The sequence below is a fragment of the Danio rerio genome, chromosome 25 (genome assembly GCF_049306965.1).
Source record: "Danio rerio strain Tuebingen ecotype United States chromosome 25, GRCz12tu, whole genome shotgun sequence".
Classification (NCBI taxonomy): Eukaryota; Metazoa; Chordata; class Actinopteri; order Cypriniformes; family Danionidae; genus Danio; species Danio rerio.
Genome location: NC_133200.1, coordinates 14,935,250 through 14,963,004, shown reverse-complemented (window position 1 = coordinate 14,963,004; position 27,755 = coordinate 14,935,250). Strand labels below are relative to the sequence as shown.

The 27,755-nt window shown below is 42.6% G+C and overlaps 1 protein-coding gene across 2 annotated transcripts; it reads right to left on the bottom strand.

Annotated features, from left to right (window-relative positions):
* Positions 1-384: 384 nt before the first annotated feature.
* Positions 385-4,405, bottom strand: chst1 (carbohydrate (keratan sulfate Gal-6) sulfotransferase 1). 2 transcript variants are annotated; one of them, XM_021470479.2, is made up of 2 exons: positions 3,879-4,315; positions 385-3,144 (listed from the first exon to the last, which is right to left on the bottom strand). In XM_021470479.2, exon 2 carries the CDS (start codon positions 3,083-3,085, stop codon positions 1,823-1,825), a length of 1,263 nt encoding a protein of 420 aa, XP_021326154.1. In that variant the 5' UTR covers positions 3,086-3,144; positions 3,879-4,315; the 3' UTR covers positions 385-1,822. The 2 variants fall into 2 exon arrangements, with proteins under 2 accessions (XP_021326154.1, NP_001003518.2); NM_001003518.3 differs by having other exon boundaries at positions 903-3,144; positions 3,937-4,405.
* Between the last annotated feature and the right edge of the window lie 23,350 nt (positions 4,406-27,755).

Here is a 27,755-nt window from a genome sequence, read left to right as displayed (position 1 = left end):
TTTGATTTAACAGATGTCGAATAAAGGAATGTAAATCTCTCAGATTTTATTAAAATCTCTTTATTTGTATTTCAGAGAACTGTTATAGGTTTGAAATAGCATGAGAGTGAGTAAATGTTGACACGATTTTCATTTTGGGATGAACTAACACTTTTATGTGATGCCTATTAAGGCTATGCTTTTTGGCATTGCTAGATATTAAAGTCTGGGGGCAGTAATTTTGCAAACGAAACTCTTGCATAATTGATAATCACACTACCATTATAGTGTTCAAGTGCTTTGTAAACATTACAGCTGATTTACTAGGCCCTCATCCATCTCAAGTACAGCTTTATTGGGCAATCTTTCAAACCTTAAAGATAAAATCTCTCGTGGACACATAAGCAGAGTGATTATATATGTTTATACGCGCACCACTACATCATGAGTCAACTGTATATACTATTGCATGCCTTGCTTGCTGTAAAAATTGCAATTAGTACAGTTTTTCAGTCACAAATGTGGCATGAATGACAGTTCATCCTAATTAATGTAGACATGATTACATGTTTTTCCACACCACAAGGGGGGGCCATTTCCCCCCTGAAAGAAAAGACTACTGGACAATGTTGGTACAGTACATGACTGTGGATAATGTATATCTGATTAAATCCTTGTGTAATTTCATAGCTTCTAATTCTGCAGACACTAATCTGAAGTTAAAGATCGAACCATTAATATTCTCCATGAGGGTTAGCAGTTGTGAAAAATGTTTAGGGTTTAATAACCTGAATCCAGATTATCTAGATTATGTAAAAATCCATGAAGGATTAAACAAATTAAGGCCACTGTGTCAATCAGGGAAGAGTCATGTGCGCAAATGTCCTTCAGGTTCAGGAATAAATCTACTCGTGAAAAATACATTTGCTTTTCTACATTTATTAAAAAATAGCCTCTTTCACATACATTGAGTCGAACGATTTCCCATGAACACTGAATACAAATCCCTATGCACTGAATCAATGAAAAATTGTTATATGATGATGAGGGCAGCCTCTAAAGGATGAATAATTCCATGCATTTCATATGAAAACCTCTAAACTAACAAACTGTCGACTTTAAAAACTTGATTGCATTGGATTTCTCTGAAATAGTGTCATGGCGTTTGGCAAAAATATAACAGAAACCTTCATTGTGGCGAAACAGTGGTCATTGAGTTTTTACAACTAATTTGTAAACCAAACAATGCAAGCACACTGAAGTGCTTTTACTGTGAGTTTACTTTCTTTCTTTTTTTTTTAACCCAGGTACAGCTCCAGCACATTATGCATTCTAAAAGCAAATCAAACACGAGCATAAACCCCCAGAAAGCTCTCTGACAGTCAAGTCTTTGCACTGAGAAACAACCTGAGAAATAGTCTGACTGTGACATTCACAATTTTATTGCACGGCTGTAATTATACATGACAGCATTTTTCAGTCCCACATTGAAGAGTGTTTATCTTGAGAATAGTCTGGGTTCTTTGACTGACAAAATTTTCACATTCACTGTTGTCAAAGCAATGACCAGCATACAGAATTTCTTTGTCAATAGTGTGGTGCTCTGCTCTAATATATAAATAAGGAACGTTGCCTATCTCAATGCAATCGCCGCAATCAAGGTGAAGTTGAGATCTCTTTACAGCTAAGTGTTTTGGTTCTTGTGCTGTTCAGAAATATCATAGAGGGGGGACTGCGAGGGAGTCTCCGAAGTTACAAAAAGGTTCATAGTGCAAATGTCAGTCACATTAAGGCAAGAATATAAATGTAGAAAAATAGTTGTGCGTGCACGTGATTACCTTTGTTACAAAAAAGGTATGAAGGTTTTGTCCTCAATGAGAGAGATGGACATGTTTTTCAGCTCCTCAGGGGAGTTGACAGCTTTGTAGCCGAGCTCATCTAAAATGTGCTGACAAACAGTTTGTGTGTAATCAACTATGTCATGAGACAATTTCAACCTCCAGCTCTCTGCGTTAGCCGCCGAGTCCCTCAATGTGCCGTACTTATGCTTTGCTGACACATCGTTATTGCCTCTTGTGTTGTTATGTATCCAGTCCACCACACTTTTTTCCAGCGAAAGTCCAAGGAATTCATAAACCTCCTTGGTTTTTTGGAGTGGATTTCTGGCTAGGTCCTCGTATCTCACCAGCATGTACCGTCCTCGAAGCCACGGTGGCCGGCTTAAACCTGTGGACACCGAGTTCAGAAAGTCGTCACACACTGTCGTGAGCTGGGTCAAATCCAGGTTGTAGGGTTTACGGCCTGTGGCTCTCCAGATCCGCCATAGGCGGTAAGTGTCCCGGAAGGTTTCAATCCTCGATGATAATATTCCACGTGGGTCCCTTACCAACTGTATAACCTTCAAATTAAGCCGAGGGTCTTCAATCAGTGCCTTAAGATCGTTGACCTCCGGGATACGCACCGTTTTAATGGCCACATGCCGTCTTTCTCGGCATGATTCGGTAGCTAGGGTCAAATTAAGAGAGGCACACTTCCGAACACAATCCCCCTCTTCTATATTGCCATCATTGGGGCTGAAAGCATCACAAACCGGCATAGAACAGAGGGCTTTGCTGGCTCCACGTCGAAACAGTTTATCCGTGGTGTGGTTTGCCGGCTGCGGTTTGATGTAACTCTCTAGGAAATACAAGTCGCAGTTGTACAGGCTTCTAAGAAGGTCACGACTGGCTCCCAGCATCACTCGGCGCTCCACAGCGTATCTGCTGGGAGAAAGGTGAGGGATTAAGGTCGTTTGGACATGATAGAGTGGTTCAAAGAGATAGAACACATCTGAGTGCTGGTTGAACAACTGTCCAACGAAAGAGGAGCCGCTGCGAGTGGTTGCCAAGATGAGGATGTGAGTCTTCCTTGAGGAATTGTAATTAAAATATGGGTACTCATCACACATCCGATCGAACGACTCCACATCCTGCCCCAAACCACAGTTCAGGGGGTTAGGAACAGGGCAAATATGAAAAGGCTTGGCTGTGAAAGTCCTGATTGCTGTGTATTGGATCGCTATGGACACCAATGCAAGCAGAATCACAGCCTTCCAGGAACATTGCATGGCTGGGTAACTTCATTTAGAGGATGCAGTCTGATTTGATCCTATCCACAAAGACAAAGCTGAAAAACAAAAGATCTCAGCGTGAGTTTGAAAACCAGGAAAAAGCAGAACATGAATTTGCATTGTATATAACATTATATAACATGCTATAATAATGAGTCAATACCAGAAACAAAAAAGCATATTTTAAATTTAGGATTTAAAGATTTAAACTAGAATGACTCCTTGTTAAATTCTGGGAAAAGCAAATCTCCTTTCAACACATATTACATTACATTCTGCTTCACAATGCAAGCCTTAAGCAGTCGCTTATTGCAGTATGACACTTTGATAAACTACTTAACGTTTTAATGCAGCCAAACTCTTACAACTAAACTGCTTCCTACAGGCTTTTACACAAGCCTGAGGTATTTTGTTTTTCCCTTGGGGAAATCAGCAAAGGTTCGTGCAAACCTGCGTCTAGAATTCAGGCAGGTTTCAAAATCGCTTCTTTTCCACAAACTGGCACCAGTTCAGGCACCTGTAGAGAGATGCTTTAATTGCAATCCCTCACAATACCATATGCATGCTTATTGTGAAATGTTTGAAAGGCAGCCGTCGTCGACCGCGCGCGTCGAGTTCTGATTTACCGCAGTGCAACACAACTCGGTATTCAGTTGAAAATAAAAAAATAGCAGATCCGATCTGACTGTATAAATCAGTGAGCAACTTATTCCCCCTATTCCAGCAGAAACATTTCCGAAATCCAGTTGCCTCGAAAATATCGTCAAAATAAACACTTCGATATACTTGCCTCATATAAAGCTGTATGAGAACATGACGAAAAATTAAACAAAAGAGAAAAAAATCACCATATGCCGTGATGGCTTCGCGTAGTCGTCCCGTAACGCCCGTCATAGACGCTTTATCGCTTTAATTCATATCTCCAAATGTCGAAGGGCTCCTTATTCCCTAAAAAAACGAAGAAAAGGTCGTATATCCTCAAGCAGCCCCATTCATGCTCGGGGAAAACATTCAAAGACAGGCTCCGCGGAGAGACAACGGATGAATAAGGTATTGATGCGCATCCTCAGACATCTCTCTGTGACTAAACGCGAAACGCCGGACAGATATTTCGTTGGTTTGTCGTGAGGAGAAGACTGAAGAGAGGTGTGCCAGTTGGTCCCAGATTAAGTCAAACGTAGACAGTCCTACGAATATTCATCCCCTTCCCTCAAAACCACAGTTGACAAAGGCTGAGGGAGGGGAAAACAGCACGGGGGGAGGCAGATTTGGTTCACTATACGCGTCCTCCCTTTGAACACGTCTGTGTTCAATGCTAAAGCCTATGAACGCCGAGTTAGTTTATATGAGGTGAACTGGTGGCATCTAGAAATTTCAGTTCGCTATATTTTTGACGAAAGCATGTATTTAGGAATATATGCGAGGGCAGACACGGCCAGCTGGTGGATTTCAGTACCGACTGACTGGAAGGCTGAAGATAATTATGTAATGCCACAGTATGTTTTTAAAAATAGTGTTTTTTGTTTATTATAAGTGGGTGTAGGTTCCTCAGACCTTGTTTTTTGCTCGTAATTTGTATTTTGTTTCATATATCTTTGTTGGTTATAATAATAGTGCTGTTATTGGTTTATTAACACTTTTTAGGTGTAGTAGCCATATATTTTTAATTCCACCGTTTAATACAAATGCATTTTGTATGTATAGAGTACCTAAATGAAGCAAAACTCTGGTTAAATTGAAGTTCTAATAGTTTAAAAGAAATCATTTTTGTTGTAGTAGTTGTGTATCAATCGCCTCACAGCAAGAAAGTCGCTGGTTTGAGCCCCGGCTGGGTCAGTTGGCAATTCTGTGTGGAGTTTGCATGTTCTCCCTGTGTTTGCGTGAGTTTGTTTGTATTAGCTAAATTGTCCGTAGTGTGTTAATAGGTGTATATGGATGTTTGCCAGTGATGGGTTGCAGCTAGAAGGTTGCTGTGTAAAACATATGCTGGATAAGTTGGTGGTTCATTCCACTGTGGTGACCCCTGATTAATAAAGCGACTAAGCCGAAAACAAAACGAATGAATGAGCAGTAGCAGTAAAGCCATGGTTAATTTTTGTAAAGTTTTGTATCTCATTTAACATTAGCTACACCATAACAAATATTATTTTCTTACTGTTCTTCAAAAACTTTCCTATGTTCATCCATGGAAAACAAAGCAGAACGCTCTGACTTTTCTTGTCCATATAAGCAAATGGAAACGATTAAGTTGTAAAATTCTAAAAGGCAAGGTGTGTCCATATACTGTAAATTGTGTGTTACAATAAACCATTAAAAAAAAAAAAACTAATTCGTTTAAACATTACCGTGTCACTGAATAGAAATGTTTGTTCAGATGTGCATCAGTGCATTGAGAGCATAGCTGATCTTTAATTCACACCACAGTTCTTGATTCAATTCAAAATTGGACAATCGAAGATTGGATAAACATTGCCTGGTCTGATGAGTCTCGATTTCTGCCGTTCGGATGATAGGGTCAGAATTTGCAATCAACAACATTAAAGCATCCTGTCTTGTAACAAACAGTTCAGACTGGTGGTGTAATGGTGTGGGGGATTTTTTCTTAGCACACTTTTGGTCTGTTAGTACCAATTAAGACTTGTGTCAACGCCACAGTCTGAGTAGTGTTGCTGACCATGTCCATCCCTTTATAACCGCAGTATACCCATCTTCTGATGGCTACTTCCAGCAGGATAACAAACACACCATGTCATACAGCGCAAATCATCTCAGACTGGTTTCTTGAACATGACAATGTGTTCGCTGTACTCAAATGGCCTCCACAGTCACCAGAGCTCAATCCAATAGAGCACCTTTGGGATATGGTAGAATGGGAGATTCGCATCATGATTGTGCAGGCGACAAATCTGCAGCAACTATGTGATGCTTTCACGTCTATATGGACCAAAATCTTTGAGAAATATTTCCAGTACCTTGTTAAATCTAGAACTAAGAAGGATTAGGGCAGTTCTGAAGGCAAAAGGGGGTCCAACCCAGTACAGTAAGGTGTACCTAATAAAGTGGCCGGTGAGTGTAATTTAATATTCATTCTTTCATTCATTTTTTTGTCGACGTAGTCCCTTTATTAATGCGGGGTCGCCACAGCGGAATGAACCGCCAACTTATCCAGCAAGTTTTTACGCAGCGGATGCCCTTCCAGCCGCAACCCATCTTTGGTAATCATCCACACACACATTCACACACACACTTATACACTACGGACAATTTAGCCTACCCAATTTACCTGTACCGCATGTCTTTGGACTGTGGGGGAAACCGGAGCACCCCGAGGAAACCCACGCGAATGCAGGGAGAACATGCAAACTCCACACAGAAACGCCAACTGAGCCGAGGTTCGAACCAGCGAACTTCTTGCTGTGAGGTGACAGCACTACCTACTGTGCCACTGTCTCGCCCGTAATTTAATATATTGTCTTAAAATATAATTAACTGCTTATATGAGACTTTCATTTTGCTTTTTTCTACATATCTGAAAGAGCCTGTTTCTTTTCACTCTCGTTGTATTGAAAATGAAATAGTAATTTAATTTCACTTAATCTAGAGTGAACTATTTCTTTCAACTTCAAAGGCTTTTTAAAACCAATATCTCATCATAATTGTCATTATTTTGCATCTTGGTTTTGATCTTAGCTTCAGGATAATGCCGTTTTAAAAATGAGATGGATGAAATGAATCCTTTCATTTCTTCTGTCTAAACTTCAATCTGTAAATACCTCAGCTAAATGTGCAACCATGGAGGAACTAATACACAACTCAACATGACCACAAAGCTGCACTCTTTCATTCTTCATCTCATCTACTGTCTTTTTCCTCTCTATCCTTTCATCTGAAGCCAGACATTGGCATTTAAAATGGGGCTTTTTCCCCCAGTTCAGTGTCTTGCAATCTCAGAAATGTGAGATTACGCTTGGCTTTTTGCGAAATCGGTTTTATCTTTGTGTGCTCAACGCAACCCCAATTTCAATCAGCGTGTGTACTCAAGCATTTGAAAACGTCGGCCTGCATATCGGCGAGCCAGTAGAGGGGTGAAGATGGGTGTGTGTCCCCTTTATCCACCATGCTGAGAGCCGGTAATAAGCTTTCAAGCGCAAATGATCCTCCCCTCTCTGTCCACCGAACACTGCACTGCATCACTTATTTTCTAGCACGCTGAATTTACGGATCCTTTATGACAAGCGTGTCCAGAGAAATGAGGAAACCCGGAGCATGAAACATGATTTCAATATGCGATTGTACTGTGCAAGAGGCAGTCGAAGGGAAGCTGTAATAGACTTACGACAAACTCTGAAAGACCTCGCTTTGGCCTTTAATGAACTAGCATGAAGGCATATAATGTTTTGTTGTTGTTGTATTTCCACCACAGTCTATGGTTCTTACCAAAATTATGTTTTCCATGCAGCCACTATGTCATTTTGGCTAATTCTATACTAGCAACATGCGAATTCTGAATAAGGCTTTGTCGAAAGCTCTAAAAGGCTGTAAGAAGCAGTTTTCCAAGTACATCCAAATTAAAATTCTGCTTCTCCTCTGTCTCTGAAGGTAGTTTGTTCTCATTTAATTTTGAAGGCAGCATACTGTAGATGTGTCTTTTGCTGCCTTAGATATCCTACATTCCTGAACGTTCCAATTTTTTAGCTTCATTTTTGAGCAGCTTGGATGTCATTTTGTGTGTAAATGTACATTTTTGACCCAAATTATTCAAACTTTGATGGCATTTCTAGCGAGAAGTTAGTATTACAGTAATTAAATATACCCTAGTTATCTCCAAAATTCTCTGTATTTAGTTGTTGCAAGAAACACTTACTCTTAGAAACATCCTAATTCTAGATGAAGATAGGATAGCAACTTCATTATAGAAATGTGTTTGCACGATGGTAGCATACTAGCAACATGCTACTTGATCTTAGAAACATGCTACCAATATAGCATTTGATGTTAGAAACATGCTATCAAACTGCCAAAGATGTACAAGCAACAAGGTAAATCATGTTAGCTAGAAACATATTACCAATGTGATAAATTTATATTAGCAACATGTTTAAAACATGCTACCGACATGCTAATTTGTGTTAAAACATAGTAGAAACCTGCTACCAGTATGATATTTCATGTTAAGGATGTCAAAATGCTAAGGTTGTGCAAAAACATGTTAAATCATGTTACATATAAACATTTAATCTAGAAACATGCCACCAATGTGATCATTTATATTAACAACATGTCTAAAATATGCTACAAAGATGCTAATTTGAGTTAATTTCATTTTAGAAACATGTTATCAAAATGCTAAGGGTGTGCGAGCAACATGCTAAATCATGTTAGATAGAAAAATTCATTCTAGAAACATGTTACCTATGTGATAATTCATATTAGCAACATGCTACCAACATGTTAATTTGAGTTAAAACATTCTAGCAACATGGTAATCAATGATAGAAATACACTACCAATATGGCGTTTCATGTTAAAATATGCTATCAAAATGCTAAGGATGTGCAAGCAACATGTTAAATCATGCTAGATAAAAACATGCTACCAATGTGAAATGTTGGTACGTAAATCGCATTAGGTACATTCTATGGACTTGCTAAATCATGATAAAGATATGTTCCTAACACTATGCCTGAATAGCCTACTAGTACATGCTAAAAACATACTAAATCATGCTGCTGTTTCAAGCTAACATCAAAGTTTGTCAACAAACTAGTATAACCTTGTCAAACAAACCAAACCAAATTTCTCAACCATAATAACCTAACCTTCACCTACACAGGCTTAATGAATTTGAAAACTGAGCGTTGTCTCTGAAGGCTCATGCGTGAGTCAGGAACATTTGGGGCTCGGCTGGTCAAGGTTGTTCCTCTGCCGGATTTGGATCAGTGCCTCCAGACGAGACAGCTGACTTTATTTTGTGTAATTGAAAAGAGTTTGTGTGGGAGAGAAAGGGCTGGAAAACAGCGGGGCCGTCAAGTCTTACTCTAATTAAGACAGGAGCTGCCATGGTGCTTTCCATTACACCCAACAGCTCTGAAAACAGAAGATTAGCTGACTTTAGGACAGGCCTCGATGAGAAGAAGCAGAGCTGACGGTCTGTCAGTATTCTAAATAATACGTGTCTATTTTTATGTTTACATTTGCATTTCTTTTCTGCTAACAGAGGAGTTTGATATCATTGGACAGGTGTTGAAGTAAATATGACAGTTGTTGAAAGCAGTGGGGGTAGCGTTGCGTGTAATTGTGTTGTAATATAGCAAGAACTCAAGCTCAAGCATCTGAAAACGTCTGTCTGCATATTGTTGGAACAACCAAACAAAAAAAAAAGTAGCCCTGATTAGCCACTGTATTTTTACAGACCACAAGGGGGTGTAATTTCTCTTAAATGTCCTGAAAGGTCAAAAAAGGTAAATAAATACAGTATAGATAATAGAAATAAATAAATACTCCATTTATATTGCATAAAATAAAATATTAATAATGAATACAATTTTCCCAGTCCATATATTGTCACATCCAGCTCTAGTTTTCTTTATGCATACAAATAATGTGAACTTTATCATTGCTCACTCTTTAGGATCTTTACTCATGAATATTCATTGCTATTCCGTTTTTTATTTGTTTTTTCTGCTCTGACCCGATTGTTTGAAAGGTGGAAATAAGTGATAAGTGAATTAATTAAGCCTAATTAAAACAGCTGGTCAAAATATATGAACCTACATTAATACTCTCTATTGACAAAGCTATATGAATATCTCATACTTGTTATTATATAAAAGTTGAACAGATATCCTTGCACATTGATTGCTTTTATTACAAAAAAAAAAAGGTATTTGGTTTTGTCCTCCCCACGAAAGCAGTGTTTTTCAGCTCCTCGGGGGAGTTGACAGCTTTGTAGCCAAGCTTGTCGAAAAATTGCTGACACACAGTTTGTGTGTAATCAACTATGTCATGAGACAATTTCAACGTCCAGCTCTCTGCCAGTCTCTTGATGTGCTGCACTTATGCATTTTTCAACGCAATCCCACTCTCCCATATTGCTGAAATCTGAAATCCCGTCGCCTGAATTGTAGCTTGCCTCCTCCACTCACTGATGGAACTGGTGGTCTGAAGGGGATTGGGAAAAAATGAAAATTTTGGGGGGCTTTTGTCAAGACCAGGCTTCATGCAGGGACAACTCCATGACTTTGTTTTAAGGTCAACATGAAATAAAAATGTACTCTTGTAAAAAATAAGTATAGGCTATATGCATTAGTGTTGTCACAATACTGAATTTCAGTACCAATCATTACTAAAAATTAAAAAACATCCAAACGAAAAGGACGTTTTTAAAACTTCTGTTGCAATTGGTACCGAAATTGAGTAATGTGACAACAATAATATGCATGTGTTATAAATGATTTATCTGCCCTCATCAAATACCATATCTATCCTCCCTAGAAAGGACTTTTTGTCACTTCTGGTCACATGGAATGCCTTTAGGGCGAGGCTTTCAGGGTGTTTCTTATTTCTGCCGTACTTTCATCCATTCAGCAGTTTGCCGGCAGCTAGCTCTCTGCAACTCTCACATGGTCGCCCACTGAAGCTAAGTAGGGCTGCGTCTGGTCAGTACCTGAATGGGAAACCACATGGGAAAGCTAGGTGAATGCAGGAAGTGGTTTTAGTGAGGCCAGCAGGGGGCGCTCAATCTGTGGTCTATGTGGGTCCTAATGCCCCAGTATATTGATGGGGACGCTACTGCTCAGTGAGTATCGTCTTTCGGGATGAGACGTTAAACCATTAAAAATCCCTATGTCCTTTCAAAAGGAGTACGGGTTTAACTCTGGCATTCTGGCCAAATTTCCCACTGGCCTCCAAACCATCTCCATATAATAATTGGCTTCATCACTCTGTCTCCTCTTCACCAATTAGCTAGTCTGTGTTGTGTGGTCTGGTGCAATATGGCTGCCCTAGCATCATCCAGGTGGATGCTGCACACTGGTGGTGGATGAGGAGATGATGAGAATCACTTTGAGTGTCTAGAAAAGCGCTATATAAATGTAAAGAATTATTAGTATTATTAAGTTGGCATTTCTGTGTGGAGTTTGCATGTTCTCTCCGTGTTGACGTGGGTTTCCTCTGGGTGCTACGAGTTCCCCCACAAGTCCAAAAACGGAAAAAAAAAATTTCCCGCTCAATATTATGAGCACTGCTCCGTTTAAGCCTTCGCCATAGTAACTTAGTCATACTAATAGCGAATAGGTCATAATGACATGAGTTATTGATCCAAAAATACAGATCTGCGAATCTGTTACTAATTTTACTGAGCCTCATATTTCCATCTATTTCAAGCTACGAATATTTGAAATGACAAATCAACAGAACAAAACCGAGATATGATCACAAACTGAGCACTTGCGATCAATATACTTTACCAGCAGCTGTTTTTTATTAATCTATAGAGAGCACACAAACATACTGACAGTTATAGGGAACTTACTGTACATTGTTATAGGTCAATGATGCTAATATTCGGCACAAATCCACCAGTTTCCCCTTTCTGGCTGTTCTTTCTATGAATGAACCATGTAAAAGCACTGTCAAGCGTATTTCCTTGTCGGTTAGTAACGCTGTATTTCATTGCACAACAATTAATCTATCAGGCTTATTGGCTAAAAACAGATAAATTATAGTTCAATTTGTTATTATTAGATAATTTTTAAATTTCACCTCTCCTGCTGAGCATGAACTAAGCTGTTGAATGGTCAGCGTATGAGGCGGCTAAGTTAAGCTAGCTTCAATTTTGATTGAATTATTCTCTAATCGATCGCCTATTATGTCGTGAATTGGTTGCCTATTAAGCCGTGCCAGGCATGAAAGCTTGACAGGCGTAGCAACAGTAACTAAGGAGGGCAGGGCTTAGTGAAGGGTCCATTGGGTAGGCTAAATTTTTCGTAGTGTATGTGTGTGAATGAGTGTGTATGGATATTTCCCAGTTATGTGTTGCAGTTGGAAGGGTATCTGCTGCGTAAAACATATGATGGATAAGTTGGGGTTGTGGCGACCCCAGATTAATAAAGGGACTAAGCCGAAAAGAAAATGAATGAATGAATTAATTATTAATTTTAATATTATTATTATAATTATCATCAATCTTTCTCAATATTATAAAAAACGTCCATCCTCCAACAATCCAATGATTTTCCAAATTATCAAATCATGTACCATTCTACATGTTTTCTCATTTCAGGACAATTTCAATTGCATGCACCTCACAGTATGTGAAAAAAAGGACAATCTTTACTTCTGTTTAATAGCGACTTTAAGATTTGGGATCCATTGGTTCATTCATTTATTTTATTTTCGGCTTAGTCCCTTTATTAATCTGGGGTCGCCACATCTGAATAAATCGCCAGAACATGCAAACTCCACACAGAAATGCTAACTGACACTGCCGGAGCTCTAACCCGGTGACCTTCTTGCTGCGGGGTGATCGTACTACCCATTGCGCCACTGTGACACCTGGATCTATTGGTATTCCGGAAAAAAAGTTGACCATATTTAATGTCCTCCCTCCAGCACAGCGCATTATGGTTTGAGGAAGCACAGAGAGCATTTTAAACAGCCCGAAGCCCTTGACGAGGGAGTAATTGCCCGATCGTGTTTTCATATGTATGTGTGGAGATTCTTGGCAGCAATAAATGACTGCACAATTTTGTAATAGGTCAGTAAAAAGCACAGGGTCAAGAGCGCAGTTATGAATTATTCACAATGTCGTCTTCAAGATGAGGCCTGATGTTGTGTTGCCTCCCTTGCAAATCCCTTCAAATTTTTTTTTGACTGAATAAAATTCTCAATAGATATGTCTAGATACTCACACTACACTATAGTGTTTTTGAAGTGTATTATATTGTATACACTTACCGGCTACTTTATTAGGTACACCTGTCCAACTGCTCGTTAACGCAAGTTTCTAATCAGCCAATCACATGGCAGCAACTCAATACATTTAGGCATGTAGACATGGTCAAGACGATCTGCTGCAGTTTAAACCGAGCATCAAAAGAAAGGTGATTTAAGTGTCTTTGAACGTGGCATGGTTCTTGATGCCAGATGGGCTTGTCTGAGTATTTCAGAAACTGCTCCTCTACTGGGATTTTCACGTACAACCATCTCTTGGGTTTACAGAGAATGGTTTGAAAAAGAGAAAATATCTTGTGAGCGGCAGTTCTGTGGGCGCAAATGCCTTGTTGATGTCAGAGGAGAATGGCCAGACTGGTTTGAGTTGACAGAAAGGCCACAGTAACTCAAATAATGGGGGTGGGATGTTCCCCTCACTTTTAGAGACAGACCATTTAGAAACAGGTGATTAAGAATGTAAACTTTTGGATTTCATACAGCTGCCCCCACTCAACTACACCCCTGACAACCGAGGTCTACAGAAGAGCATCTCTGAACGTACAACACCTAGAGATGGGCTACAGCAGTAGAAGACCACACCGGGTTCCACTGCTGTCAACTAAGAACAGGAAACTAAGGCTACAATTTGCATAGGCTCACCAAAATTGGACCATAAAAGATTAGAAAAACATTGCCTGGTCTGATAAGTCTAGATTTCTGTGATATTTCTGAAATCAACACAAATAAACCAAAAGTAAGTTTCCAGTTCATTTGCAATGACAGTGACAACGTTGTCAAATAATTCTAAGTGCTCAAGTTGTACGCCATGACAGATGACTAATGTTGCCAGAAACTACAGTATTAAAACACTTAGAAAAAAGGCAGTTAAGAAGTTTGTTGCAATGGTCTTAATGAAATCCATTACCTCAGATTTTTCCACCTCAAATTTCCAAGTCAAATTACCGAAGGACTTTCATGCAAGCGGCCCCAGGTGGTGATTGTAAATGGCGTCACTTGCAGAGGAAGTGCAGTTGCCTGAGCATGCAAGTCCAAGCGTGCAAGCCTGAAGGTGCAGGTGCAAATCTGCAGCCAGACTCATGCTATTGATTTCTGCTGCGACATTCGAATGGTAGAATCAGAATTTGTCATCAACATCATGAAAGCATGGATCCATCCTGCCTTGTATCAACAATTCAGGATGGTGGTGGTAGTGTGAGGGATATTTTCTTGGCACACTTTGGTTCCATTAGTACCATTTGAGCATCAACGCCACAGCCTAACTGAGTATTGTTGGACCATGTCCATCCTTTTATACACCACAGTGTACCCATCTTCTGATGGCTACTTCCAGCAGGATAATGCGCCATCAGAATGATTTCTTGAACATGACAATGTGTTCACTGTACTCAAATGGCCTCCACAGTCCCCAGATTTCAATCCAATAGAGCACCTTTGGGATGTGGTGGAACGGAAGATTTGCATCATGGATGTGTAGTCGACAAATCTGCTGCAACTGCGTGATGCTATCATGTCAATATGGACCAAAATCTCTGCGGAATGTTTACAGTACCTTGTTGAATCTATACCATGAAGGATTAAGGCAGTTCTGTCGTCAAAAGGGGGTCCAATCCGCTATTAGTAAGGTGTACCTAATAAAGTGGCCGGTAAGTGTATATTATAGTATTTACAACTCTTTTTTTAATGAATGCTACAGCATACTGTAGTCTTAACTATAGTGAACTTATAAACTGTAATAAATACTGTAGTATGATTCAGTTTTACTAGACTGTTGTGGTAGGTAAGCTGTAGGTAAACTGTTGTGGATTTTAGTATGGTATACCCTATAGTTATAAAATAGAAAACTACAGTATTGGGCCATTTGTTTATATTATTGTAGCTCTTGTGTTACCATTGCAACAGAATTACCACAACAAATCAATTGAAGTACTTCACTATAGTATAGATTAAAAACACTATGGTATTTTTTTCACGTGGGTATTCTTGAGTCATGTTTTTCCCCCCATTTCATATGCACCTTTAGTCTTTAGACATCTTTTTTTTTTGTTGTTGTTGTTTTTTTTTTGTTTAATTTTAGTGGTGTAGAATCACTGGATATTAGATTGAATATTCGTTTGCTTTTAATCGAGAGGCTTAATTACACATCCTTGATGACTCCAGACAACTCATCCCTGTTGCTAATTAACCCCCTCACAGCCATCATGACTCTCAGAGATCACATAAATTACAGCCATCGGAAATATTATTTTTGTTCAGACGTGACTGCGTTTTCAATCGCCGTGACTTTTATGGACCGCTGATAATGATGTATGCCAAGCAAATCGCTTTAAAGTGAGAGCAATCACTTTTTCAGTTCACTGTTCTTGTGCTTTGTTTAATTGAAAGAGAGTCATTACAAAAGCCATATCAGCTCTAATCCTACAGGAACTGCAGTTAATTTGCATTTTACTGAAAGTGTCAAGTAAACAGTACAGCATGTGACATTTTCTTGCTGTGTTTACCTACGGAGCTCAAGGGTGATCTAGATTTTCTGTTGGGTCTGATCAGACTTAACTGTTTGTTCTTTTTAAACCGACAAAAAATCATAGGCTTTCATTGAAGCTGTCAAAAAAGGTGTTTAACCTATATTTGTGCAAAACCTTCAGACTTTAATTTAGCTATTGCTAGCAAAGCCTGGCAATTAACCTAGGGTGTGCTATAACAACAACATGCTAAATCATGTACATTCATGCTAAAACATGCTAGAAGCATGTCAGCAACATGATAACAATCTGCTAAACCAAGCTAAAACATTTACAAAATTGCTAGTTTATGCTTTGAAAAAAAGTCAAGCTAGTTATTGAGTTCCCCTTCGGTTGGGGAACTTCAGTGCCATGAATGGGAGGATTCGGATCAGAAGCCGCTTATCTGGAGAGTATTGAACGGGCCAATGAATGAAATTAATTGGCAGCGTAAGCTTGCGCAGGTGTGCGACATCTGCAATTATCTCAGCATATAAGCACACCTGAAGCCAGCAGACGCCATCCTTTTCGCTTCAGATCCTTTCTGAGTGAGTCGATGAGGGTTCCTCTTGCTGATCAGCACTTCAGAGCGAACGAGTGTGTCTCCCGGTCCAGAGTGGGTCTTCGCGGTGGCAGACGGTCGAGCTGGGTTACTCCCTTGCCTGCGGTTCTTTGGGTCCGGTCCTCCAGAGCGGTGCGTATAGTTGCAACTTTCCTAAAAGAGCAACACAGTCGTGCAGCACGTCCTTTTCAGGATGGCGCTCCGACTGTGCGTTTCTGGATGCGGGGGTTTCCTGTCTCCGGATGATGGACACGATCACTGCATTGCATGTTTGGGGGTCCAGCATGTTAATGCGGTGCTCGCGGGCGGTTCATGTCGTCATTGCGATGCCATGACCGTTGCACAGCTAAGATCGCAGCTAACTTTCGCAAGAGAGCGAGCCACCCCAGTTGCCTCCTGCTCTAAAAAAGCAGCGGGCGCTCGGGCAGATCTGAGGGTTTCAGCGGGAGCTAATCCGCCGCCCACGGGCTCGCGGACCTCTCGCTCCTCACGGCGCTCCATCCAAGCTTCGGGTGGTGAGAGTGATCCGTCTAACCAGATGGTAGCTCTCACACTCGCTGACACCGGAGATCAGATGTCCTCCGCGGCATCGGAGGGTGGGCTTTCACTGTCCGACGAAGATCCGGACCCGCTCGCCCCCTCCGGGCAGGTGAGCGCTGTCAAATCGGATCCTGAAGCGGACATGTTAGCCGTGCTTTCCCGGGCTGCTTCGGCCGTGGGGTTGGAGATGGTTTATCCCCCAGCTCCGCGGCCGGACCGACTAGATGGGTGCTACGTAGAGGACCAGAAGGCGAAGCCTTCGAAGCCTCTCGTCCCCTTCTTCCCGGAAGTGCACAGTAGGCTCACGCAGTCCTGGAGGGCACCTTTCTCTGCCCGTGCTGCGAGTGCCTCCGCCCTCACCGCCCTTGACGGCGGAGCTGCCAGGGGGTATGAGGCAATCCCGTCAGTGGAGCGCGCTATCGCGGTCAATCTTTGTCCGCGCGGCGCCTCTACGTGGCGGGGTTTGCCCCGCCTCCCGTCCAAAGCCTGTAGGTTGTTTGCCTCCTTCGGAGCCAGAGCTTATAAGGCTGCGGGCCAGGCTGCTTCTGCTTTGCACGCGATGGCCACCTACCAGCGCTACCAAGCGCAGGCGCTGGCCGAGCTGCACGAGGGCGGGTCCAACCCAAGCTTATTACATGAGCTGCGCACCGCGACCGACTATGCTCTTCGGACTACTAAGTCCGCCGCGTGTGCGCTGGGGAGGACGATGTCCACACTTGTGGTTCAGGAACGCCACCTCTGGCTAAACCTGGCCGATATGCGCGACGTTGACAAAGTTCGCTTTCTTGACTCGCCCATATCCCAGGCTGGCCTGTTCGGCGACACCGTCGGTGAATTCACCCAGGAATTCAAGGCGGTGAAAGAGCAGTCGGATGCGATGGGCAATGTCATCTATCGGCGTGGCCGTAAGCCCGCTCCGCCCGCCGAGCCATCCACCTCCGCTGTTCCTCGCCGAGGGCGCCCGCCAACGAGTGCTGCCCCGCCCCCGCCTGCGCCTCCGGCCAAGCGGGCGCGGCGTTCACCTCGAAAGCAGGCAGCCCCTCCTGCCCAGGGCGCCGTTAAGTCCGGTAAACGGACCGCGAAGCGTCCCTGAGACAGGCCATCCGGAGAAGAGGAAACTTGCTCTTTCCCCGCTGGAGGGCGGGGCCCCGATAACAACGGTACTTTTCAGTGCCACCAAAACATCAGTAAAAGAGCACTTTTTCCCTTCCCCGGATGTGACTGCACGAGTTCTGCCAGTCCGGGACGCGCTGCCTTCCGGCTCGCAGACTCTACGTGCTTCGCCAGTGGCTCACGAGCGCTGGGGGGACGGTCTCCCTTTCCTCAGCCCTCCAGCCCCCTCTCCGGAGTCAGGGTGCGGAGCCAGAGCGAATCGCTCTCCTCCAGCTCTTCCGCGGGACCCTCGTGCTTCCCGGATCAGCACACCCACTCCGCGCTGCCCCACCGCTGGTACGTCAGCGATTGTAGCGATGACTCCATTAGCGAGGGCTCTGCCTGCCTGGTTAGCGCGGGCCAGCCCCTCGCGGTGGCTCATACGCACAATCAGACTCGGTTACGCGATTCAGTTCGCGAAACGGCCCCCCAAGTTTACGGGCGTGTATTTCTCCAGGGTCAACCCCCTGTCCGCCCCTGTCTTGCGAGAGGAGATTGCTGCCCTCCTGGCGAAGGGTGCAATCGAGCCGGTTCCTCCAGCCGAGATGGAGAGTGGGTTTTACAGCCCATACTTCATTGTACCCAAAAAGAGCGGTGGGTCACGGCCAATCCTAGATCTGCGCATTTTGAACCGCTGTCTGCACAAGCTGCCGTTCAGAATGCTCACGCAGAGGCGCATTCTCCAATGCGTTCGTCCTCGGGATTGGTTTGCAGCCATAGACCTGAAGGACGCGTATTTCCATGTCTCCATTCTTCCACGCCACCGCCAATTTCTGCGGTTTGCGTTCGAGGGTCGAGCGTGGCAGTACAAGGTCCTCCCCTTCGGGCTCTCTCTGTCTCCGCGGGTCTTCACCAAACTCGCGGAGGGTGCCCTAGCGCCCCTTCGGCTCGCGGGCATTCGCATACTCAATTATCTCGACGACTGGCTGATTTTAGCCCACTCGCGGGAGCAATTGATTATGCACAGGGACAAGGTGCTTCGGCATCTCCGCCTACTGGGGCTTCAGGTCAACCGAGAAAAGAGCAAACTCGCCCCCGTGCAGAGGATTTCTTTTCTCGGGATGGAGCTGGACTCGATCACCATGGTAGCGCACCTCTCCGAGGAACGCGCTCGCCTGTTGCTGAACTGTCTGAGGGAGCTCGACAGCAAACTAGTGGTCCCACTGAAGTTCTTTCAGAGGCTCCTGGGGCATATGGCATCCGCAGCCGCCGTCACGCCGCTCGGGTTGCTCCATATGAGACCACTTCAGCACTGGCTTCACGATCGGGTCCCCAGACGCGCATGGCACGCGGGCACACACCGGGTCTCGGTTACTGCGCTGTGTCGCCTCGCCCTCAGCCCTTGGAACGACCCCTCGTTCCTACAGGCCGGTGTGCCTCTAGGACAGGCGTCCAGCCATGTTGTTGTTTCAACAGACGCTTCCAACACGGGTTGGGGGGCCGTGTGTCGCGGGCATGCGGCTGCGGGCCTCTGGAAGGGTGCCCAGCTGCATTGGCATATCAATCGCCTAGAGCTGTTGGCAGTGTTCCTCGCTCTCCACCGCTTTTTACCGGTGCTGGAGCGGCAACACGTGCTGGTCAGGACGGACAGTATGGCGGCGGCGGCGTATATCAACCGCATGGGGGGTATGCGCTCTCGCCGCATGTCTCAGCTCGCCCGCCGTCTGCTCCTCTGGAGTCACCCGCGGCTGAAATCGCTGCGCGCCATTCACGTCCCAGGCACGCTCAATCGTGCAGCCGATGCGCTCTCACGACAGCTGTTACGCCCTGGAGAATGGAGACTCCACCCCAAGTCTGTTCAGCTGATATGGGCGCGATTCGGGGAGGCCCAGATCGATCTGTTTGCTTCCCCCGAGAACGCTCACTGCCAGTTGTTTTTTTCCCTGACCGAGGGCTCTCTCGGCACGGATGCACTGGCCCACAGCTGGCCTCGGGGCATGCGCAAGTATGCGTTTCCCCCAGTGAGCCTGCTCGCGCAGTTTCTGTGCAAGGTCAGGGAGGACGAGGAACAGGTTCTGCTAGTTGCGCCCCTTTGGCCCAACCGGACCTGGATATCAGAGCTTTCACTCCTCGCGACGGCCCTCCCCTGGCGGATCCCTTTGAGAGAGGACCTACTCTCTCAGGGACAGGGCACCATCTGGCACCCTCGCCCCGATCTTTGGAACCTCCACGTGTGGTCCCTAGACGCGAGGAAGACTTAGGTAACCTACCGACTGCGGTGGTTAATACCATCACTCAGGCTAGAGCCCCCTCCACGAGGCGCGCCTACGCCCTGAAGTGGAGTCTATTCACTGAATGGTGCGTCTCTCGCAGAGAAGACCCTCGAAATTGCCAGATTAGTGTTGTGCTCTCTTTCCTTCAAGAGAAGTTGGACAGCAGGCTGTCGCTCTCCACTCTCAAGGTTTACGTGGCCGCCATCTCCGCTTATCATAGCGCGGTAGCTGGCGGCACCGTGGGAAAGCATAACCTGGTCATCCAGTTCCTTAGGGGTGCTAGGCGAATTAATCCATCTCGCCCCCCTCTCATGCCCTCTTGGGATCTCGCCCTCGTTCTCACGAGTCTGCGATCCGATCCCTTTGAGCCACTCGAATCAGTATCTCTAAGATTTCTGTCCCTGAAGACAGCTCTGCTGGTTGCGTTGGCCTCCATCAAGAGGGTCGGGGACCTGGAGGCATTTTCGGTCAGTGACTCGTGCCTGGAATTCGGGCCGGATTACTCTCACGTCATCCTGAGACCCCGCCCCGGTTATGTGCCCAAGGTTCCTACCACCCCCTTTAGAGATCAGGTAGTGAACCTGCAAGCGCTGCCCCCGGAGGAGGCAGACCCAGCCCTTTCTTTAATTTGTCCAGTTCGCGCTCTGCGCATTTATGTGGACCGTACTCAGAATTTTAGATCATCTGAGCAGCTCTTTGTCTGTTATGGCGGTCGGCAGCAGGGAAGTGCCGTATCAAAACAAAGATTATCCCACTGGATTGTGGATGCCATTTCACTCGCTTATTCGAGTCGAGGTCAGCCGTGTCCCCCAGGAGTTCGTGCACACTCCACTCGGAGCGTTGCATCCTCTTGGGCGCGTGCACGCGGCGCCTCTCTAACAGACATCTGTAGAGCTGCGGGCTGGGCGACACCCAACACATTTGCAAGGTTTTAAAATCTGCGAGTGGAGCCGGTTTCCTCAAGGGTATTAGGTAACCCTTTGGTGATTGAGGAGACAACTCGGTAGGGTGTTGAAACACGCTTGCGGCGCCATTCTCCCTAACACGGAGGTACGTGCGCCTTTTTTATCTGTCAGTAAAGTTCCCCGTCAGGTGAGCCCTGCAGATTCCTCCGTGGCCCCCAGCACTGACTCAGCGGAGGAGTCACTTGCTGGACCACTACGTTGTAGGTCTGCCCGCTGGTCAGCCCGCGTTTTGGGTATAGGTGCCTGCTATGCGTGATCCCCACTAGGCGATCCCATATGCTTATTCCGCCACGGTTAAGTCCCCCCCCTGGGCGGACCCGTGTCTTCCCTCTCCGCTAACCACTCTTTTGCTATGCGTACTCCCCCTTTTTAGGGCTAGTCCATAGGTAAATTCTGCCATCTATCCCCCCCTTGGGTAACGGATGGCCTCCGCAGCGTCCTCCCTATCGGGATTGCACGCTTCCCAACGTACTGTCGTATTTCCTAGAATTATCTAGATGCTCACGACTTCCCAAAAAATATATCTAAATCCGTAAAACTTCTGTTGAAGTAGGATAAATTAGGGCCAGGGACACGTTGGAGGACCGCGCCCCCCATGATGTGGGTGCGTCACGCTTGCTTGACTATCTCCTCATCGGGGGTGTTGGTAAGGTGCAGTCATTATGGCGCTTTCCATATTCTCCCATTCATGGCACTGAAGTTCCCCAACCGAAGGGGAACGTTCGAGGTTACAGAAGTAACCCTTCGTTCCCCGAGGAGGGGAACGGAAGTGCCATATTCCGTCGCCATAATGACTGTCCCTTAGCTGTTTGAAAGTCTCTTCAGCTTAAAAGGATGGCGTCTGCTGGCTTCAGGTGTGCTTATATGCTGAGATAATTGCAGATGTCGCACACCTGCGCAAGCTTACGCTGCCAATTAATTTCATTCATTGGCCCGTTCAATACTCTCCAGATAAGCGGCTTCTGATCCGAATCCTCCCATTCATGGCACTTCCGTTCCCCTCCTCGGGGAACGAAGGGTTACTTCTGTAACCTCGAACGTTATCAACATGCAAATTCATCAACGTACAAATAGTAATAGATAGTTTAACAATGGCGACACAGTAGGTAAAGCTGTCGCCTCATAGCAAGAAGGTCGCTGGTTTGAGCCTCAGCTGGGTCAGTTGGCGTTTCTATGTGGAGTTTGCATGATCTCCCTGCATTCATGTGGGTTTCCTCCGGGTGCTACAGTCCAAAGACATGCGGTACAGGTGAATTGGGTAGTCTAAATTGTCCGTAGTGTATGAGATGTGTGAATGAGTGTGTGTGGATGTTTACCAGAGATGGGTTGCGGTGGAAGGGCATCCGCTGCGTAAAAATGTGCTGGATAAGTTGGCAGTTCATTCCACTCTGGCACCCCCGGATTAATAAAGGGACTAAGTCGAAAAGAAAATAAATGAATGAATGAATAAATGAATGAATGAATTTAACGATGTTATCCTTGCTAAAAACATATTAGCGTCATTCTAGTTCATCCTAGTAATGTGTTACCAACATGCTAAATTATGCTAACCAAAGAGTCACTGTAATTCCATTAATATGTTCAAACATGCTAAATCTTCCTTATTATTTTTATAATCCACATGTAAATCTCTTTATTTTTAATTAAAATACATATATGTACACCTGTCTCTATAAATAATTATTTGGACAAAATTCTAATTCTATTCTGGCAAAAAAAAATATATATATATATATTTTTGGCAGCAATATGGTGTTCTTGGATAAATTATGTTTGTAAGAATTTAAAAGAATCATATTGTGTCATTTTATTTCAGTTTAAATGTACAATGTACAATATTATCATATGTATTTGCATGTATATTATAGTATAATTTGATCTAAATGCTGTTTTAGTAAACTAATAATCTCCTTTATTATTAACCTTGATACTGCTGCTAAACAGAAATTTAACTGACTATAAGATACTTTGCAAGTACATGTCAACTTACACTAACCATAACCCTAACCCCAACCTAACAGTCTACTTATAATTTAATGAGAGTTAGTTGGCATGTAGATGCAATGTAACTTACATTTTAAATTTAAAAACAAAGGAACCATCACAATAAAGTGTGATCATAATTTTTTTATAAAATGACACACTATATAAATTACATAATATTACTATGTTATTTAAAAGATACTATTCATAAGTTTTTGACTCTTCTAAAGCATAGAAATCCCATCATATGTTTGCAGATATTTCCGAAACATGCTAAGTGAGCATTCTTGTTTATCTGAAAAACAATGCTGAATCAGATATTCTGCTTTTAATATTTCTGTTATGCGTCTGAACGTCTGTCTTTGTACTGGTTCTTTTAACCTGCCCACTGCCACTTTAGCCAATTTTATTCCAGCACCCCGGGTTGCCTTGTTGGAAAACAGCATATTTCATTCATTCAGTCAGAAAAGCTCTCAAAGCATGCGTCCGTGACAGAAATGTGACCTCTGGTGGACAGTAGCAGACTCCTAAATAAGACGCAGATTCAGAGTTGCACATGAGGTTATTAATTAGCAAATAGTATAAATATTACAAACAGAAACATTAGGTGAGCAGGTTCCATTCTAACCCCTTGTAACAACACACTACGGGCCCTATCATACACCCGGCGCAATGTGGTGCTAGGTGGAGCGCAATAGTCTTTTACTACTTTAAGCTTGGCGCAAGGGCCATTTTGAGGCATTGCGCCACGCTGTTTAAATAACAAATGCATTTGCGCTCAAATGTGCGCCCATAGGCGTTCTGGTCTAAAAAAGCAGGCATGTTTTGGCGTGTTGCTATTTTGAGAAACTGTAAATATTCTGATCTTTAGACCAGAACAAAGTCGGTTTATTGTCTGGCGCAAAGTGCGCCTGGCTTACACACTACACACAAGATGCAATACGCAAATATCTTTACATATGAAAAAGATATAATATATTAAGGATATATATAGGATATAATAAGGATATATATAGGATATAATAAGGATATATATAGGATATAAATATAAATGAATAAAATATTACAAAACACATTAATTTCTAGCCTATATGAATTTAAAAACCACTGCCTTCATACTTTCTTCATCTCGGGAGGCTTTTTCATTTAATTTAATTTGCTTTTGTATAATGTTAATATTATTAGCAGTATTATTTATTATATCCATATTTATATTTGTTTTATTAAAAACAAGCTTAGATTTGTCCACCTGTCAGGTTTTAGACCATATGGGGCATAGAAGGTGTATTTGGAAATAGCTCAGTATTTTGACCAAACTTTGTTATTATTGTTCATTTATTCGTTTGCTGGAAATTAGAACTAAATTTAGGAATAGTTTTGAAACGAATCTTTGCGCTTAACAAACGAAATTAATTATTTATAGGCTAATTGATGCCTGTGCGGTAAGGTTTCCCTATCCACGAGAGCAAAAGCGAAAGTGAACTTACTTTACGTCATGTTAATAGCAATGCGCTTATGGCGCGACGCAGCTGGCTCTTAAAGGTAATGAGAGATGATACTCTGATTGGTTTATTCTCAAAACACACCTGTAACTCATTAAGAAAATAAACTCAACCCTTTTAGTCCATGCGCAAAGCGGATTTTCCCATCCTTAAGTTAGCAAAAAGGCGTTCTGACACGCCCTGAAAGCGTTTATACCCTGCGTTTTTCGCTCTGCGCATGGACCATAAAAATACAGCCCTATGTGTTAAGCAATTTGGCTGTTTTCACCAGACAAAACATGACAGAAATTTAAATACAGCCATTCGGAAGCAAGGAATAGTGCACCTATTGCACTCCAACGAAATGGTAAGGTTTATAATCTAATTAATACATATTAAACCTTTTAAACGTTATTACATGTACATTCTAAATCACTAATACAAGTTGGCTTTCACTAAGTCACACTTCTAAAGTTCAATTTAAAACTTTATTTTATTTTTAAGATCTGAGGTGAACTATCTCCTGCTGGTTTCAGTAGTATGGTAATAAGTGTCATGTAAAATGCTATTCAAACTCACATTGAGGTGTACCTAAGGGTGATCATTGTCAGTTTATCCTGTTGTTCAGCTGCATGCACTTTTCTAATATCTCAATTCGAGATGTTGGTTAGAACAAAAACTCCTTTTAATATGGATCATTTTCCCTCTATCGCATACCATTGTTTTTATATAGAACACTGTTTAAATCAGCCTTTAGGCTTGATAGTCACTCGCTCCTGCTGGTCCTCAATCTGGCAACCTGCTCTTGTGTGTGTTTTGATCCAGGAATGCAATACTTATTTTAACCACTGGGTGTCAAACTTACATATTGCACCTTTAAGTATTAATCCGATGGAAAATAGTATAAATAGTGCAATAAAAATGACATTCATGTGTAGACCTATTTTTGTTAAATTGACAAACATAAGTCTCATGTATCACAGTATGTTCTTTCAGTATATCCTACGCTCAGGATGAAGTGAAATCCTTTTCCCCAGAATTGTAGCACGTCTCCTCCACCTACTGATGGAACAACTCTGAAGGGGCCTTTTATGATTGGCAGAAATGAAGGGCCGAGGGTCTGTGTGGGTGTTGATCCAGATGGCATTCGGTTGCTCAGAGCACTGAACATGTCAAGTCCAGGCTACCTGAAGGACCCGAGCCTCGGGACGGGAATATCATCCTGTTCCAACTCAAAGATTTTTGCATCTGTCCTTGGTGCGCAAGAGAAAAAGACGTTGCTGGACATTTTTAATGGCCTCTTGTAATGCATTCTGCCCTTCTTCCAGGACAGTCTGTTTTGTCGAGGGGTGCACAGAGAGCATTTTAAACAGGCCGGAGACCTTGACGAGGGAGTAATTGGCTGATTGTGTTTTGATATGTATGCATGGAGATTTTCGGCTCCAGTAAATGACTGCACGGTTTTGTAATAGGTCAGTGGAAAAAAAGTACAGGGTCAAGAACAAGGTTATGAATTATTCACCGTGTTGTCTGTTGTGATGGTTGCATCTACCATTGAAAATCCCAAGCTGAATGGATTTATTTTAATATATATAAACATGTCTGGGCATGTCTGTGTATAAATGCTTCTTGATCTTTTTCATATGCGCCTCAGGTCTAGGTTAGAAGATATTGAAGGGCGATTTAATTTTGCATCACACAATCGCTGGATATGAGATTGAATAGTCGTTTGCTCTTAAACGAGAGGCTTAATTACACATCCTCGATGACTGCAGATGAAGACTCATCCCTGTTGCTAATTAACCCCCTCACAGCCATCATGACTCCCAGATCACATAAATTACAGCCATCAGAAATATTATTTTTGTTCCGACGTGACCCTGATTTCAATCGCCGTGACTTTTATGGACCGCTAATAATGATGTATGCCAAGCAAATCGCTTTAAAGTGAGAGCAATCACATTTTTCGGCCCACTGTTCTTGTGCTTTGTTTAATTGAAAGAGAGTCATTACAAAAGCCATATCAGCCCTAATGCTACAAGAACAAGAAGCGTAATGACTTCACGGCAGATAAGTGTGCCGAATATAAAGATCTGAGGGCGTTCGCTGACGTTTGATCCATGGGCGGTTTGAGCCATTAATGGAGATTCTCTGGTAATTTTCTTTCTGGTTTCAGGTCAAACAAGATCATTCCGTACAATGGTGCAAATCATGTAATTCGTAATCTTTTTGAATACTACACTTACCCCAAAATTTGGGTAAAACACAGACAATGCAAACAGCTAGGTTATTAATAAAAAAAATAATTTAAATTTGGGTTTGTTAATATTTTTACCCAAAGTTAAGATAAAAACTCACCATAACATAACATAATGTTTAAACTTTAAATTAAGAAAAAAGAATAAGGCGTAGCTAATAGTAATTTAATGAACCTAAGAAAATGGCTGGTGGGCTATTTTATTATTATTTATTTATTGTTATAATTTGGACAAACCCAACTGCTGGTTTAAAATGTTAAGTAATTTGGTGGATCCATTCAGTTCTAATTAATGTTTTAATTCAAATTACCTTGATTTAACTTCAGGTTTTATTCAGTATCAATTAATTATTAATATGTTATTTAAAAAAAAAATTTTGCAATCATGGAATCTAGGGCTGCACAATACTGTAAAAATTACACATTGCGATTTTTTTTATATTCTGCGATATATCTTGATATATGAATACAATTTCAATGGATGTGTTGAATAAATATTTGTAAAGAATCTAAAATTTTAGATCGAAAAGATTCTGGGGGGGGGTGCATAAAATATAATTCAAATTTAAGCACAATAAGTCTTGTATAATACAGGGATGGGCAGTAATTATGATACATGTATTTCAAATGCGTATTTCAACTAGAAAATAGTATTTTGTCATTTGTATTTGATAGGGATGATAAAAGGGGCTTAATATTTTGTATCAAAATACTTTAGTGTCTTGTATTTTTGTAGTTTCAAAATACAATACTTTGTAAAACGTCTACATGAAGATATCATAAAAATGTTGCCTCTAATTGGAGCTCTCTCAGATATTTGCCGAGACATGAGATTAGACTAGATTTGAATATTTATTTATATTGAAGAAGGTGGTCAATGCTTGGAGTATGGAAGCAAATTATTCTTTACATCATGGCAAAATGTACAATACAATATAATACTGTATTGACTATCTTTTTAAAAATTGAGTAGTATATTTAATGAAGAGGAAAGATGTCCGCCTAAATGTGTCAAAGTGGAATAATACACTGTAAAACCCAAAAAGTTAAGGTAACTCAAAC

Excerpts from the sequence above, each read along its gene's own strand:
- chst1 (NM_001003518.3), bottom strand. The coding sequence starts at position 3,085 with ATGCAATGTTCCTGGAAGGCTGTGATTCTGCTTGCATTGGTGTCCATA.